This window comes from Rasamsonia emersonii (genome assembly GCF_000968595.1).
Source record: "Rasamsonia emersonii CBS 393.64 chromosome Unknown ctg1118621760041, whole genome shotgun sequence".
Taxonomy (NCBI): Eukaryota; Fungi; Ascomycota; class Eurotiomycetes; order Eurotiales; family Trichocomaceae; genus Rasamsonia; species Rasamsonia emersonii.
In genome coordinates this window covers 149,749-162,739 of record NW_013563246.1, presented here as the reverse complement: position 1 = coordinate 162,739, position 12,991 = coordinate 149,749, and the positions used below count along the sequence as shown (strand labels likewise).

Sequence of the window (12,991 nt, the reverse complement as noted above, 5' to 3'; positions counted from 1 at the left end):
GCTTTACAATCTCACCCTTAACAGATTGTCTTTTTCCTTTAGTGTCACTAAGATCTCATCCTCTTCATATGAGAATCGAGTACCCTTAGCTGCAGTGGCTGTTGAAACACCACTTACAATCATACCAATTGCTCCAGACAATGCTTTGGACAAGTATCAAGTTGCTTCCATATCCCCCTATCTGTCCTCTTATCCTCAAGCCTACACTCCTGGCAGTTCTCCCTCACCTTAGGTCAGCTGAAGGACCTCTTCGAGGCTGTCAGTTAGCAACTAGTAGCAGATTTTATGGATGTAACAACGGCCGCTCTCTGTCCTGCAAAGCATGCTAATTTCATACAATAGTTGCATCAAACTCTGAGGGTCCAGCATGCAGACCTTAGGGTCCAAACATTCACAAAGCCTTGCCTACCTAAATTCTGCAACATTAATCAAGGTTAATACTAATGTCAGCAAAATAGCAACTGAGTTAAGCGACCATCCATGTCCTGCCAGCAACGCCTGTCTCGCCAATAGGATGTTCTCTGCCACCACTACCACCAGACATGGAACAGCTGAAGTAGCATCTCCTCACACAGCTTGTTCAGGGCGGACAATCTTCATCCATGGCAAACAGCGCTAAAAAGACTTTTTCAATGCAGCACCTATGCAGAGAAAAACAGGGAGCTCCAGTCGGAAGAAGGCAACAGCGTCGAAAAGCTCTAGACGTGAAGAAGAACAAGGGGAAGTCTACATACAGACACCAACATTAGGGGGAAATCAATCGAAAGAAAGCGATGCGGCTGACTATAAATTAAGGATACTAGTTTTGCTAGGTCAGTATGTACTGTAGGTCTGATGCAAGTAATTAATTATTATTTCCATTCCTGTCATAAAGAGTAAAAAAATTAATTAATTTACTGGAAAGTACACAACTGATAGATAGATTTATGCCGCTGAATATCCAACATCCATAGATTTGATCAAAGCTGCAGACCAAACACAAGCAGATATGTAGATGTCTGCTGTCCATTAATTATTTCCGTCTCTACAACCCCAGCAACGCCATCTCAGACGACGACCGGACCGGCGTCCTCCAAACCACAACATTTCCATCATCATCATATGCCCATTCAAAGAAATCGCATCGTCCCGATGCACACACAAAATGCAGTCCTCGGGGATACGTCGCATCCACTCCCGCAATCTGCAGTCGACTGAGCAAGAGACTCGGGCAATCGCACGCGGGGTTAATCAGGTGGATGCCGCGCATGTCTCCGAAGCAGGCGAATTTACCGCAGGACTCGCATCGGTAGTATCGTCGCCCGGCGTTGCCGTTCGGATTGTCTGGACGGACTGTTCGCATGGTGGTACCAGCCCTGCAGCGCAGACATGTTGGTGGTGAGGTCTTGCGGAGAGCGTAGCGGTCGGCTGATGGGTTCATTTCGTTGCTTTTCTTCGAACGGAGCGGAGCTTTGTCCAGAATTCAGAGTATAGGTAACTCACAATCAGCAAAAAAAAATTGAGTACCGAAGATTGCCATGAAAGGTGGGAGTCGAAACAAAAGAATCCGTATCAAATCAAATAAATCATTGTGGTGTCATCAGTCACGAGACACCCAACTGCACAGCCTCGACCAGCCTCAAGCAGCCTTGCGTACATAGCCGGACAAGGTCTAGGTTAAAATAAAAGGTGCAGCGAATGATTCATCCATGCTTGGTATCTATCTTTATTAAATAACCTCAGTGAGGGAGTGGAGTCGAGGCGATATCGCCATGAGAGGAGGGTATTCAAGAAGAGTGAGGAGGGAAGCAGGCATCGTATAGTATGATAAAGAATAAAATAAATCAGGATAATAAAGGGTATTAGTAAAACTAGGGGAAGGCTATAAGATTTAGATAGTGGCCATGGAATTTGCAGTATTAAACCATTCCAAATAGGCATGCTAAACTGGGAATGGGAGTTCGTCATCACCCAGTGTACAGTACAAAGTACAAAAACCGTCGAGTAACACAATTAACGAACTCATACTAGTCCTAATATCAATTACACGTGGTTTGCTATGACAGTTTCAGAATAAGTGCAGTACATAACACTGCGGCTGTTATTATGTCCGCCATTCAATTGCAACCTTACCATTCCGTCCGTTGACCAGTCCGAAGCAGATAAAATGTACATACATACATACGTAACAAGAATACATTTAAGAACAAATCATAGGTGTTACGCTGTCTCATGTTTGTTCTCCTGGCGAGTCACACCCACTGGATTCCTGGGGCTTCGCTTCGGTCTCTCCATCGTCAGTCAAATGGATCCGTCGTGTATCCTCTCTCAGCTCACTCGATGGAGTCGCTTCGCTTTCGCCTGCCGTTGCATCCTCTGATGCAGGTATCGTGACATTCTGGTCCGCCGTTTCGAGTGGCCCGTTGCCCGACTTTGGCGTCAGGTTGGGTCCCCTCTCTGCCGCCGTCGTTGGAGCGCCGTTAACGGCAGATTCCCAAGCACGAAGATCGCTCTCAGCGTCATCCAAGATTTGGCGGGCTTGGTCTGCACCTTCGTACGGCCGCTGCTGATCGCCGGGGACCACGGGAGTGTCATCGAGGAGACGCAGGAGACGGCGCGCATGCCTAGCAAGGATGGCCTGCTTCTCCGCCCGCTCAATGGTGGCCGCCAAATGCAGGTCGAATGCTTCTTTGAGCTTTTGCCGCGTCTGGATAGGCTCAGAGCTGTTTCATGGATGTATATACAAGACATTGAATACTCACGACATTGCTCAACTGTGCCTCTGCGACGAGGTTCTGCGCCTCCGCTCTCACGAGCTCCTGCTCCAGCGTGACCAGCTTCGTGCTCGTAGGATCTTTGTGCTTCAGTTTCTGGATCTCGTCGGCGACTCTCATCCGCTGGTCGCGCGACGGCTGCACGGAGCTCTCCGTGTTCCGGATCTGCTTGAGCACGCCGCGGTAATCCTCCAGGTTCTGCGCAAAGATGTCCTCCTGCTCACCAATCTCGGCCAGCAGCACGCCGAGTTTGTCCGTGATGTCGGAAATCGCCTCATCGCCGGTGCTCTCGCCCCATTCGGACAGCTGCGACGCGATGGAGACACGCTCTCGACCGGCAGTCTCGTAAGAGCCGATGACGAGGTTTTCATTCTTGATGATTTTGAACAGTCTCTTGCTCAGCTCGGGTTGCTGGAGGCCGCGCAGGGTAGCCATGGAGAAGCGATGGCGACTGGAAGCTTTCTCCGGGTGGCCATCGCGCCTGGACCTGATAGAGAGAGATCGATTCCTTCGGCCGTCAGTGATAATGCAGCTATGACTGGGTAGGCAGCAGATGACATACATGCTGGTAGTATCTTTTCGAGTCAACAAGCCTTGCAATGGTAGCTATCTGACAGCTAAGTGCACTGAATGAGATGCCAACCGCTCAGAGAGAAATTTGTCGTCCAGCTGATGCCCAGGCAGCAACTATGCACCTTCCGTATCAAGCAATGCTGGCCAAAGTAGCTCCTTCCTTCCGATTATACAGTCACAAACGAAGGCACATGACAGCAGAGACGAGAAACTATATACAGCTATCTTTACTTCTGTTCAAGAGAGACAGTTGCAGTATGTACACACATGTGCATATAGATAGATAGATGACAGAGCAAGAGGCGTACAAGGGAGCGGTTCGTGACGTCATGCAATGCCTGCCCGAACCGGCAATAGTTCTCAATCTGTGATAGGTCATCGATTCCCATGAAAGATGCGAGTAATGCAGATCATTTAAACATTAAAACCCAGGTAAAAAAAAAGGCCAGAAACCCAGACGCCAGAATCCAGCCATTAAGCCCTTCCCATGTATCTAACCCAAGATGCCTCCCAGGAAACAACGCCTTAATCCCTAACCGTATCGTTTGGCCCCCATCCGCCGTCAATGAACAAGTAATGTACAGCCCTAATGGATAACCCTCCCAAGACTGGAGATATTAACTCCCCCTCCTCTCCACAATCCGCACTTCCGGCCCACTCCTCCTCCCGGACGGAAACGACCCTCTTGGCTCGCGCTCCTCGTACGACCGGCAGCTGTACGCACTGGCCCGCTCAACAGGGAAAAGGGTCTGCGAGCGCGTACGCGAATGGGTCCTTGTTATGATGGTATATGAAGCACGTGGAGGAGGCGGAGGTGTTGAGCGCGAGTGATGATGAGGCTGAGGCTGATAATAGTAACGCGTGTACCTGGAGGAGGACGACGAGGAGAGTGGCCGCGGAGACGGAATGGATGTTGTTTCGTAGATGCGGTGGCGCTCGATGACCCGGATCGGAGGGGAATCGTCGACGGATTCGATGAAGCACATGTTGCTTGGGATTAATTAATTCTAATTTCCTTCGTTTCGTTGGAGGAGGATTTTCGTTCGTTCGGCCAGTAATTATTTAGTGGGGTCGGATCGGCCCGCGGAAAAGAAAGATTGTGTGTGTTGGTAGTTCCCTCGTGGCCAACCCTAACGGAGTGTATTTTCTTCAGCAGGCAGACAGAAGGAATGCAGAATGCAAAACAACAGTGCAGATACTTCTAATAATACGCTGGTACCAGTAGACATGCACAAATAGCAGAACAATAAAAATTGGAAATTGGTCTTACTTATACTCGTATTCGCCAAGGCAGTCTGGGGCGGCGCGGCTGACCTGGACAGCCAGACGGGGCTGTCAGCGGATGTCGGTCAGTCGCGGTCAGTCAGGCGGTCCGCTTCGTATTGATATTAATAATGACTTTTCTAGAGAAGGAAAAAGGACTAGTTATTTTTAAAAAAAAATAAAAATTAAAAAAAATTGAAAATTGAAAAAAAAATGAAATCTACATTTCACGTGGTGCACATGGCAGATATATATGTGCTGAACAGGTAAGACAGACAAATTAGGGTATGTGCTGGATTCTTTCTGCTTTTCTTCTCTACATTTCTCCCTCTTTGTTTCCTTTTGTTGTCTTTATTTTTCTTCCTTCTTTTTTCTTCTGTTCTGTTTTGTTTCCTGTTTTTGTTTTGCTTTGCTTTTCCTTCTTCGTAATACAACAAAATCCTATATTACAAAGACGGTACACCACGAAATTCCAGTTCCAAGTAATTCAATGTCAGATCTAGAAGACTTTTCTGCTGTTTCTGAAAGAAAAAAAAAAGAAAAAAAAAATTCCATATCCTATCCCATCTCTATTTTATTTTCCTACTTATAATTGTACAGTATATATAAGATATCAGCAACACTAAACATCAAACTCCCTCGATGGAGTCACCTCGTACGTCGTCGTCACGTGAATACCGTCACTCTTCATCCCGCTCGCGAATCCATCCCCTCCAGTGCCCACCGTCACGTCATTCTTGTAGTGGCTGTTGAAGTCCTTGTCGACAATCATCTCCTCGCTGCTGTTGTCAGTCCTGTTGTGGAACTTATTCTGCGGCTTCTTCCCCAGCGTGGAGGAGAGTTGGTATGAATCGGTGGTGCCGTACGCGGATCGGCTGCTCTTCTTGTTGTTGCTGGACGAGCCGTTGGCGGACCGGAGCCAGGTGGAACTGCTGAAGAGTGGCTTGATGCAGGAGGCGTTGACGGCTACGATGCCGACGAACTGGCAGCAGAAAGTTAACTATTTGTTGGACCTTGGTAAGGACAGGGGAAGCTGCTCTTACCGTTTCGCGAATCGCCCAAATCGTGCTCGTGTTGATCCCGTTGATGTCCTTGAGAGAAAGGAGGCATCGGAGCAGAGTGGCAGTCATGATGAAGACGCCAGAACAAAGCAACAGCGCGATGAGAAGTTTGCTACGACACATCAGTCTTGGACACAAGCCACGAGGAAAAGGGACCTACCGGCGCAGGGGGATCTTCACTTTCCACAGCAGTGGGATCGGAATGCACAGAATCATAAAGTCGGTGCTTCGAATAGTCAACTTTGAGACCAGATCATAGACGTCTGTGTATATACTCACCTCATGTTTGTTGTCACGATAGCTAGGTAGTTGGCGACATCTATTGTACACTGATCTAGGCAAACTAGTCAGTTTTCTGACTTGACAAGATTTAAAAAAAACGACACAAACTTACCACCTGGATAGGGATAGACCTGCCAATTCTTCCGCACAGGCGTACAATGGCCATAAATCACCGCAATCATCGCGATGTAAGCGAGGACGCAAATCACGGCGGTGATTTTGACCGCTTTTTGCTGCGCGAGACCAAGACGAGTCACAACACCAGTCAACCTCAGCAAAGATGACGGTTTGCAAAGGTCGATGCATACGTGATTCGGTTGTAGAAGAACAGCATGCACGCCTTGAGACACCAAATCAAGGTGACATAGCAGGTCCATCCGGCGAGGAGGCATTTGGATCCGATTTCGTATCTTCGAATCTGCTCCGGGGACAGAGTGGCGCCGATGTCGTCGTAGATACCGATGTTGGTGCCATATTGGCCTTGACAGCCATCATCATTAGTATTGAGTCAAGAAATCTTAGAGTTCGTACGCACCGATCAATTCAAGCATGGACAACTCCGCCTGAAGAGTCCATCAGAATGGATGCAGATGCAGATGCAGTTTGTTTTTTCTTCTCTTTTCACTCACCGTCCAGAAAATCAGAACTCCAATCGTGAAATAGTCATCTCCTTGCCATCGGAAGCCAACTGTCTTCCATCGCGCAAAGATACGAAGGAAGAGAATGATGACTCCGATGGCATATTCGGTCCACGCTTCCGTCTGGAAGGGCGTTGTCATTGTTCACCGCTTGAAATGTCGTTTAAGTTTCTCTAGCTGTGGATTATGGGAATAGGTTTCTTTTTTCTTTCTTTCCCTTTTTTTTTAAAAAAAATTACAACTCAGACAGCACCTCCTGAAGAGTATTCTCCACTACTAACCAACAGCCCATGAAAACAATGCCCTGACACGGGCGAAAGGGTCCAGGCCATCCCAGACATTTACTCCCTCGGAATCATCCATACTCTTCAGCGTACAAAGCGCGGAATTGCATTCCGTGAGTAACAAGGTGATGCTTGCTCGTCTTTTCATTAGTTTGCAGTATTAATATAGCTTGATCGACCGTTTCAGCAGGCGGAATTGCTAGCAGGGGTGTGTTCGCGCTGCGCCGCAGGAGATTACCCGAAAAGGAAAGATCAGTCAGTTGCTCCTGAAAACCTTTAGCAACGCTGGAGAAAAAGAATATGAGTAAATTGAGATACGGAGAGGTTCTTTCTTGCTGCTATATGCAGGAAACCTGTCTAGATAAGCTGCCTGTGTCCCGCAATGCCATGTCGATACCACCGCATGAGTCGTAGTCGGCAGATCATGTCCCTGTCAAAGTCCAAGCTAACGAAACTCCACGCCGCGCCTAGTTTAAATGATCCTTCTTAACGATCCCATGCTAGTACGATACCCACCTCAACATGACGGCGCTGCCACCAGGGTCTGCGTCGGAAAAGGCCGCATCGTCCGCACGGCCAAATCCCCGATTGGCAGGAAGCCCAAGGCGACCGTCATCTGGACCCTTCACCCGAGATAAAGCCTTGAGTCTCTAAGGTGATCGACTCGGGTTGACGGATGTAAATATCGTCTTGGCCGGCCGTCGGGACGTGCTGCATGAGAGTCTTCGTAAGTTCGTACTGTATGTGCATGGCTCATGTGAGACAGCGCACAGGGCCCGCAGGGCCAATAAATCGGTCTTGCAGTGCAGGAGCACGTCTATTTTCGATGCTGAAGATGACCCAGTGATTGGCGTCTGCTATTAGCTGCGCAGGTAATACAGATAACCGCTTTTTGCGCGGAATGAAATTCCGTCTTCGTCCCTGGGACGGTGTACATAAATAAGGCCGGGTGCAGGGATTGATTGTCTGGTGTACTCCGTAGTCAAGTCTCTTGAGCAATTCTCGCAGTATAATATTACCTCGCAGTAATAATTGTCATTGCTAGTGCAATTCTGATAATGGCTCCCATTCCCCAACAGCAGCCTGAGTTCGACTACATTATCTGCGGGTGAGTTGAGTCCGGGCTTGCGTTGATAGCTGCTGCTAATAAATCCCCTCTCTCTTCCAGTGGAGGCACTTCAGGATGTGTCGTCGCCGGTCGACTGGCAGAAAACAAGGACGTCAAAGTCCTTGTAATCGAAGCTGGCCCGCACAATGAGCTTCTGGAAAATGTGCATATGGTTGGAGGGTAAATCACGATCTGATCCTTCACGCTTGACTTCACATGACTGATTTTTCCAGCTGGTCCCAATTGTTCGACAAGGAGACAGACTGGAACATCATCAGCGAGCCGAAACCGAGCGTGAACAATCGCCAGATCAAGCTCAGCCGGGGTCGATATCTCGGCGGCTGCAGCGGTTGCAACGGGACGCTCTGCATTCGCGGGACAAAGCAAGACTACGATGACTGGGGGTTGGAAGGGTGGAGTGGTGAGGAGTTCTTCAAGTGCATGTCAAAGGTGTGTACTGAAGTAGAGTTTCTTCCGCTTTGAATGATGATGACTGGAATCAGGCGGAGACCTTCCATACCAAGCCATGGTTCAAAGCTGCAGAGAAGGCGCACGGTTACAATGGCCCCCTGCACACCGAGCCCCATGATCTGGCCCCGATTGGGAACCTCCTCCTCGAGTCGTTCGTTTCGCAGGGTCTGCCTCTGGACCATGACATGTTCACCACTGGGGAGACGCCGCATGGATGTGGCCATGTCCCCAGAACGGTGCACAAGGGGCTGCGTACAACGTCAGCCGATTACATTACCAAGGAAAACCATCGAGACAACATCACTCTCATGGTCAATACCACTGTCGACAAGGTCCTCATCGAGGAGGTCGATGGAGAGCTGAAAGCCATCGGAGCCGCTGTGGTGGACAGCGATGGGAAAACGCGCCATGTTTACGCGAAGAGAGAGGTCATTGTCAGCGGAGGAGCGTACTGCAGCCCGAATATCCTGAACCGCTCCGGCATTGGCGCCAAAGAGGAGCTCGAGAAGCATGGTATCACTACGCTGGTTGACCTGCCGGGTGTTGGAAAGAACCTGATGGACCACTTGGTAAGACGCAATAATGCAAATCAATATAATATCAGCATTATCAATATAAGCATCAGCACTAACGAATATTTCTAGATTGTCTTTGTCTTCTACGAGACCGACAAACCAGGTCTGACCAACGACTACCTGGTCTACCACGACGACAACTTCCAAAAGACGTACGCCCAGTGGAAGGAAAAGAAGACAGGATTCCTGTCGACCTTCCCATTCGGCCCATTCGCCTTCGCCCGACTCGACGACCGGCTGAAGGATTCTGAGCTGTGGAACAGCGCGCCTCGCCAGCCGGGGCGAGACCCGATGGGCCTGACCCCGAAGCAGCCCAACATCGAGTTCTTCACGACGGAGCTGTACGGCGGACCGAAGCAGTTCGACCAGTTCCCCGTGAACCACCAGCACGCCTTCTCCATGATCTCGGAGCTGTTTGGGCCCCGGTCCCGCGGCACCGTGACGCTGAGGTCGAAGGATCCGTTGGACAAGCCGGTCGTCGACACAAACTACCTTGCCGACCCGTTGGATCTGGAGGTGCTCGCCGAGGCGTGCCGGTTTGGCAACGAGATCGTCATGAATGGCAAGGGGACCAAGGACATTGTCAAGGGGTCGTGGCCGCCGCACCTGACGCACCACAAGTACACGACCAGGGAGGAATGGAAGGAATATGTCAAAGACAACGCTACGACGTGTAAGAAGCATCTCAAGATACATGTATCATCTTGGGTGATATCAGCCATGCTAATGAGTTATCTAGGCTACCACGCAGCCGGCACCTGCGCCATGGGCAAAGCAGACGATCCCCAGAGCGTCGTCGACGAGAAACTGCGCGTCAAGGGCGTCAAGAACCTCCGTGTGGCCGACTGCAGCATCATGCCCATCCTCCACAGCGGACACACGCAGATGCCGGCGTACGGCATTGGGGAGAAGTGCGCCGACTTGATCAAGGAGACATGGAGATGAGGTAGATCTTGCTAGATTAGAAATTTAGGATGGCGTATATACAAACCCTAGGTAAACTCGACTTAGGGTATGACAGTGTAATCCCCACTCTAGATGATAGTTTCCTACAATGTTTGTTGACCGTTGCAACCTTGACGCAAACAATACATGTATATACCTAAATGCTGGCTTCTAAACAACGAGCATGGTCCTTGACGTCTTACCTAGGATCCTTCTCCAGAGTATGAGGTGCATTTATTCCCATTCGAAACGGTGAGAGAGAGAAAACTAATTAATGGATTACTGTTGGAATTTCAGTATAATATCTCTAGGAATCTATGGGAATTTCTGTATTAGAATTAATGTTAGCTCTCAGCCTCTTTATTATGCAAGTTGCCAAATTCAGTAACTATCTTATGAATCAACCAGAAGTGGGGTAGATACCTCGTTATACGTGTATGGACTAAGGCGACCTTCAAGTCCTATCTATCTCCAAAGGTTGGCAAAACTCACCTGAAATTCACTTCTGTCAAACTGTCAGTCGCAACCAATGTCCATTGCACAGAGATGAAGGTTACGCAAGCGAAGAGGAGAGGAGGATGGAGAATTGAAATGAATAATGCAGCCGGGTCAATCAATCACTGATGAAGGTGAGAGAATTATATACTCGGGCTGCGTCCACTTGCTGATGCCAGCACTGCTCGATAATTCTTCCACACGAGAGATGAGTCACGTCAGGAAATTGTCGGCGCGTATATGGCTCCTTCACTTCGTCGCTAGAAATCTCTTCATAAGGATAGCTGTTGGTCATAATGAAATAGATCAATGAGCCGAGACTGAAAATATCATCCTCAAAACGGGGAGGAACATCCCAGTTGCAATCTGGATGTCGAAATCGAGTTGCTGAATAGGCAGATGGCTCTGAACCAGATAGCGAAGCACCAGCAAAGTCAGAGATCTTCAGGTCAAGGTTAGAATCCAACAAGAAGTTCCTTGGCGAGACATCACAGTGAACAACATCAATAGAATGAAGGACTTGAAGTCCTTCAGCTGCTTGCTTGGCCCATCTGAGACGGAGCTCAGATGTTATTGCGTGATGATTTTCTCTAATATAGTCTCAAAGATTTCCATTGTCCATGTATTTGATCGTCAGACAACAGGTATCAGGTTCCCATTTGATAAACTTGGGCATGCGTGGATGTTCGCCGATCCTCTGATATATTTCAGCATCTAAGCGCATATTTCGACGGCAATCCTCCTCTTCTCTTGGAAAGAAAGGGTTTGGAGTCGGTGTCTTCACCACTTCAGCTGATGGCAACCGCTCGAGGATTGCCGTTCCTCCTCGAGTCAAGAAATCGCCTTTCGCAACATATATGATTTCCCCCGGCCCTGGCTGTGTGGGAGCTCAATGTTTGGTCCGACTTGAACATGTCGGTATGTAATACACGTGGGATATTCCGGGGGCTTAATTGGCTTGCCGGGCTGATCTATCTCAGGTGCCTATAAATGAATAGCGAGAAATGTAGCAAAAGGGAAAAAAAAAACCTGGTTCAATTCTCACATTATGTGGTGATGGCGTACGCTGCTCAACATCACCCTCGAGTGATTGCTTGGCTCGGCCATCAAAAGAGAAGTAGCCTGATGAATCCACGGAAAAAGCGCGAAATGATATGCCAGAACGGAGAAAATAGGGTTCTACGAAGAAGATAGATGAGCGACATCATGATTGGAATAGGGGAAAGTCAAGGGAAGGGAGAGTTAAAATCCCCTGTCACCCGCGCTCAGAGTCGATGTCTGTCATGAGGAATGGGCTAACGTGGAGAAGTCGTTGTACAGGGAGTTTGACCAGAAACACATCACCAGCTGATAGTTTCCTAACACCTGTCAAACAGACTGGGCGACATAAGAAAAACCTAGGTTGTCTGCCCCCTATCTGGATGATAGCTGGCCAGGAAGCGGTTACATCACGTGGTCACGCATGGGCAGTCTGCTTTCGAGCAATGCCATTGGCTCAATTAGACAGCAGGTTGTGCCCCAGTCTCGTAGCTTGTCAACCCTACATGGGCGTGACATATGAATGTAGTGATGTGGGATGAGAAGCAAGAGAGCAAGAGTCAGAATCAAGTCGAAGATGATGCATTTTATCTAGGTCCAGTAGATATTCTGAATCCGGGAAGTAACTTGCAAGAGGGTGCGCAGAGCGATTAAACCAAAATATCTAGGTATATATAAAGGAAGCAAGAAATGACGATAATGACAACAATCTTGATTTATAATCTCGAATCTAATCAAAGAACAATCATACTCCGTAATATATTAAGAACCAAAAGACAAAAACAAAGAAAATAAAGAAAATAAAGAAAAAAGAACGGGTGTCACTACACATTGCATCTACTACATTGCATCTACTATATGTAACCGGATCATGCAGTACCACCGACGCTGCGGTTTCTAAACACAAAAGTAACTACGAAGTAACTACTGTACTAGTACCTACCAATAATGATATATCTATACACACTGATATTGATGATGATGGTGACAGGTAATGGTTGCCCGATCCTGTTATATGTTATATATGGTTATAGCCGTGTATATGTATACATGTATACATGTACCTTTAAACATACAAGTAGCACGTCCCTTTTTTATATAAATACATAGCTATATTTGCTCAATGAATTAAGTACTAACAGCTAACAGTATCAGTTACACTTTCAGTCAGTAGCTATCCGTCTTTTTATCCAAATGGAAAGAGATTAGTAACCTCAACAGATTGTAGCTGCTTGATGCTGTAGCTCAACAATATTATGAGGCGTTTCTGGTACCCAATTTGTTAATATAGTGCCGGCACGGCTCCCAGGTGGTAGGGGTCTTGAGCTGTATATTGAGCAGTTGAAGGACCCGATCTCGTTAAAATGGCACTAGTCCGGTTGCTGCGAAGCCATTCTTGATATTTTCTGATTTATAGGCTTCCGTACGAGCTTTTGGGTATGCTTTAAGGAAGTCTAGCTTATTAATATGATTGATTCCGAGTGCCATATTATTTTCTATAAGGC

General features: G+C 48.0%; 3 protein-coding genes across 3 annotated transcripts; 1 reads left to right on the top strand and 2 right to left on the bottom strand.

Moving 5' to 3' along the window:
* Nucleotides 1–2,209: 2,209 nt before the first annotated feature.
* On the bottom strand, nucleotides 2,210–3,188 carry T310_2856 (uncharacterized protein; the record flags this gene model as incomplete). The annotated part of the gene is made up of 2 exons (XM_013474288.1): nucleotides 2,210–2,686; nucleotides 2,742–3,188. The coding sequence occupies 2 exons, from the start codon at nucleotides 3,186–3,188 to the stop codon at nucleotides 2,210–2,212; spliced, it is 924 nt and encodes a 307-aa protein (XP_013329742.1).
* Nucleotides 3,189–5,211: 2,023 nt separating this feature from the next.
* T310_2855 (uncharacterized protein) lies at nucleotides 5,212–6,324 on the bottom strand (the record flags this gene model as incomplete). Its single annotated transcript, XM_013474287.1, has 4 exons — nucleotides 5,212–5,571; nucleotides 5,633–5,762; nucleotides 5,930–5,984; nucleotides 6,045–6,324. 4 exons carry the CDS (start codon nucleotides 6,322–6,324, stop codon nucleotides 5,212–5,214), a joined length of 825 nt encoding a protein of 274 aa, XP_013329741.1.
* Nucleotides 6,325–7,912: 1,588 nt separating this feature from the next.
* Nucleotides 7,913–9,953, top strand: T310_2854 (Sorbose dehydrogenase; the record flags this gene model as incomplete). The annotated part of the gene is made up of 6 exons (XM_013474286.1): nucleotides 7,913–7,962; nucleotides 8,023–8,142; nucleotides 8,196–8,412; nucleotides 8,466–9,002; nucleotides 9,078–9,681; nucleotides 9,748–9,953. 6 exons carry the CDS (start codon nucleotides 7,913–7,915, stop codon nucleotides 9,951–9,953), a joined length of 1,734 nt encoding a protein of 577 aa, XP_013329740.1.
* Between the last annotated feature and the right edge of the window lie 3,038 nt (nucleotides 9,954–12,991).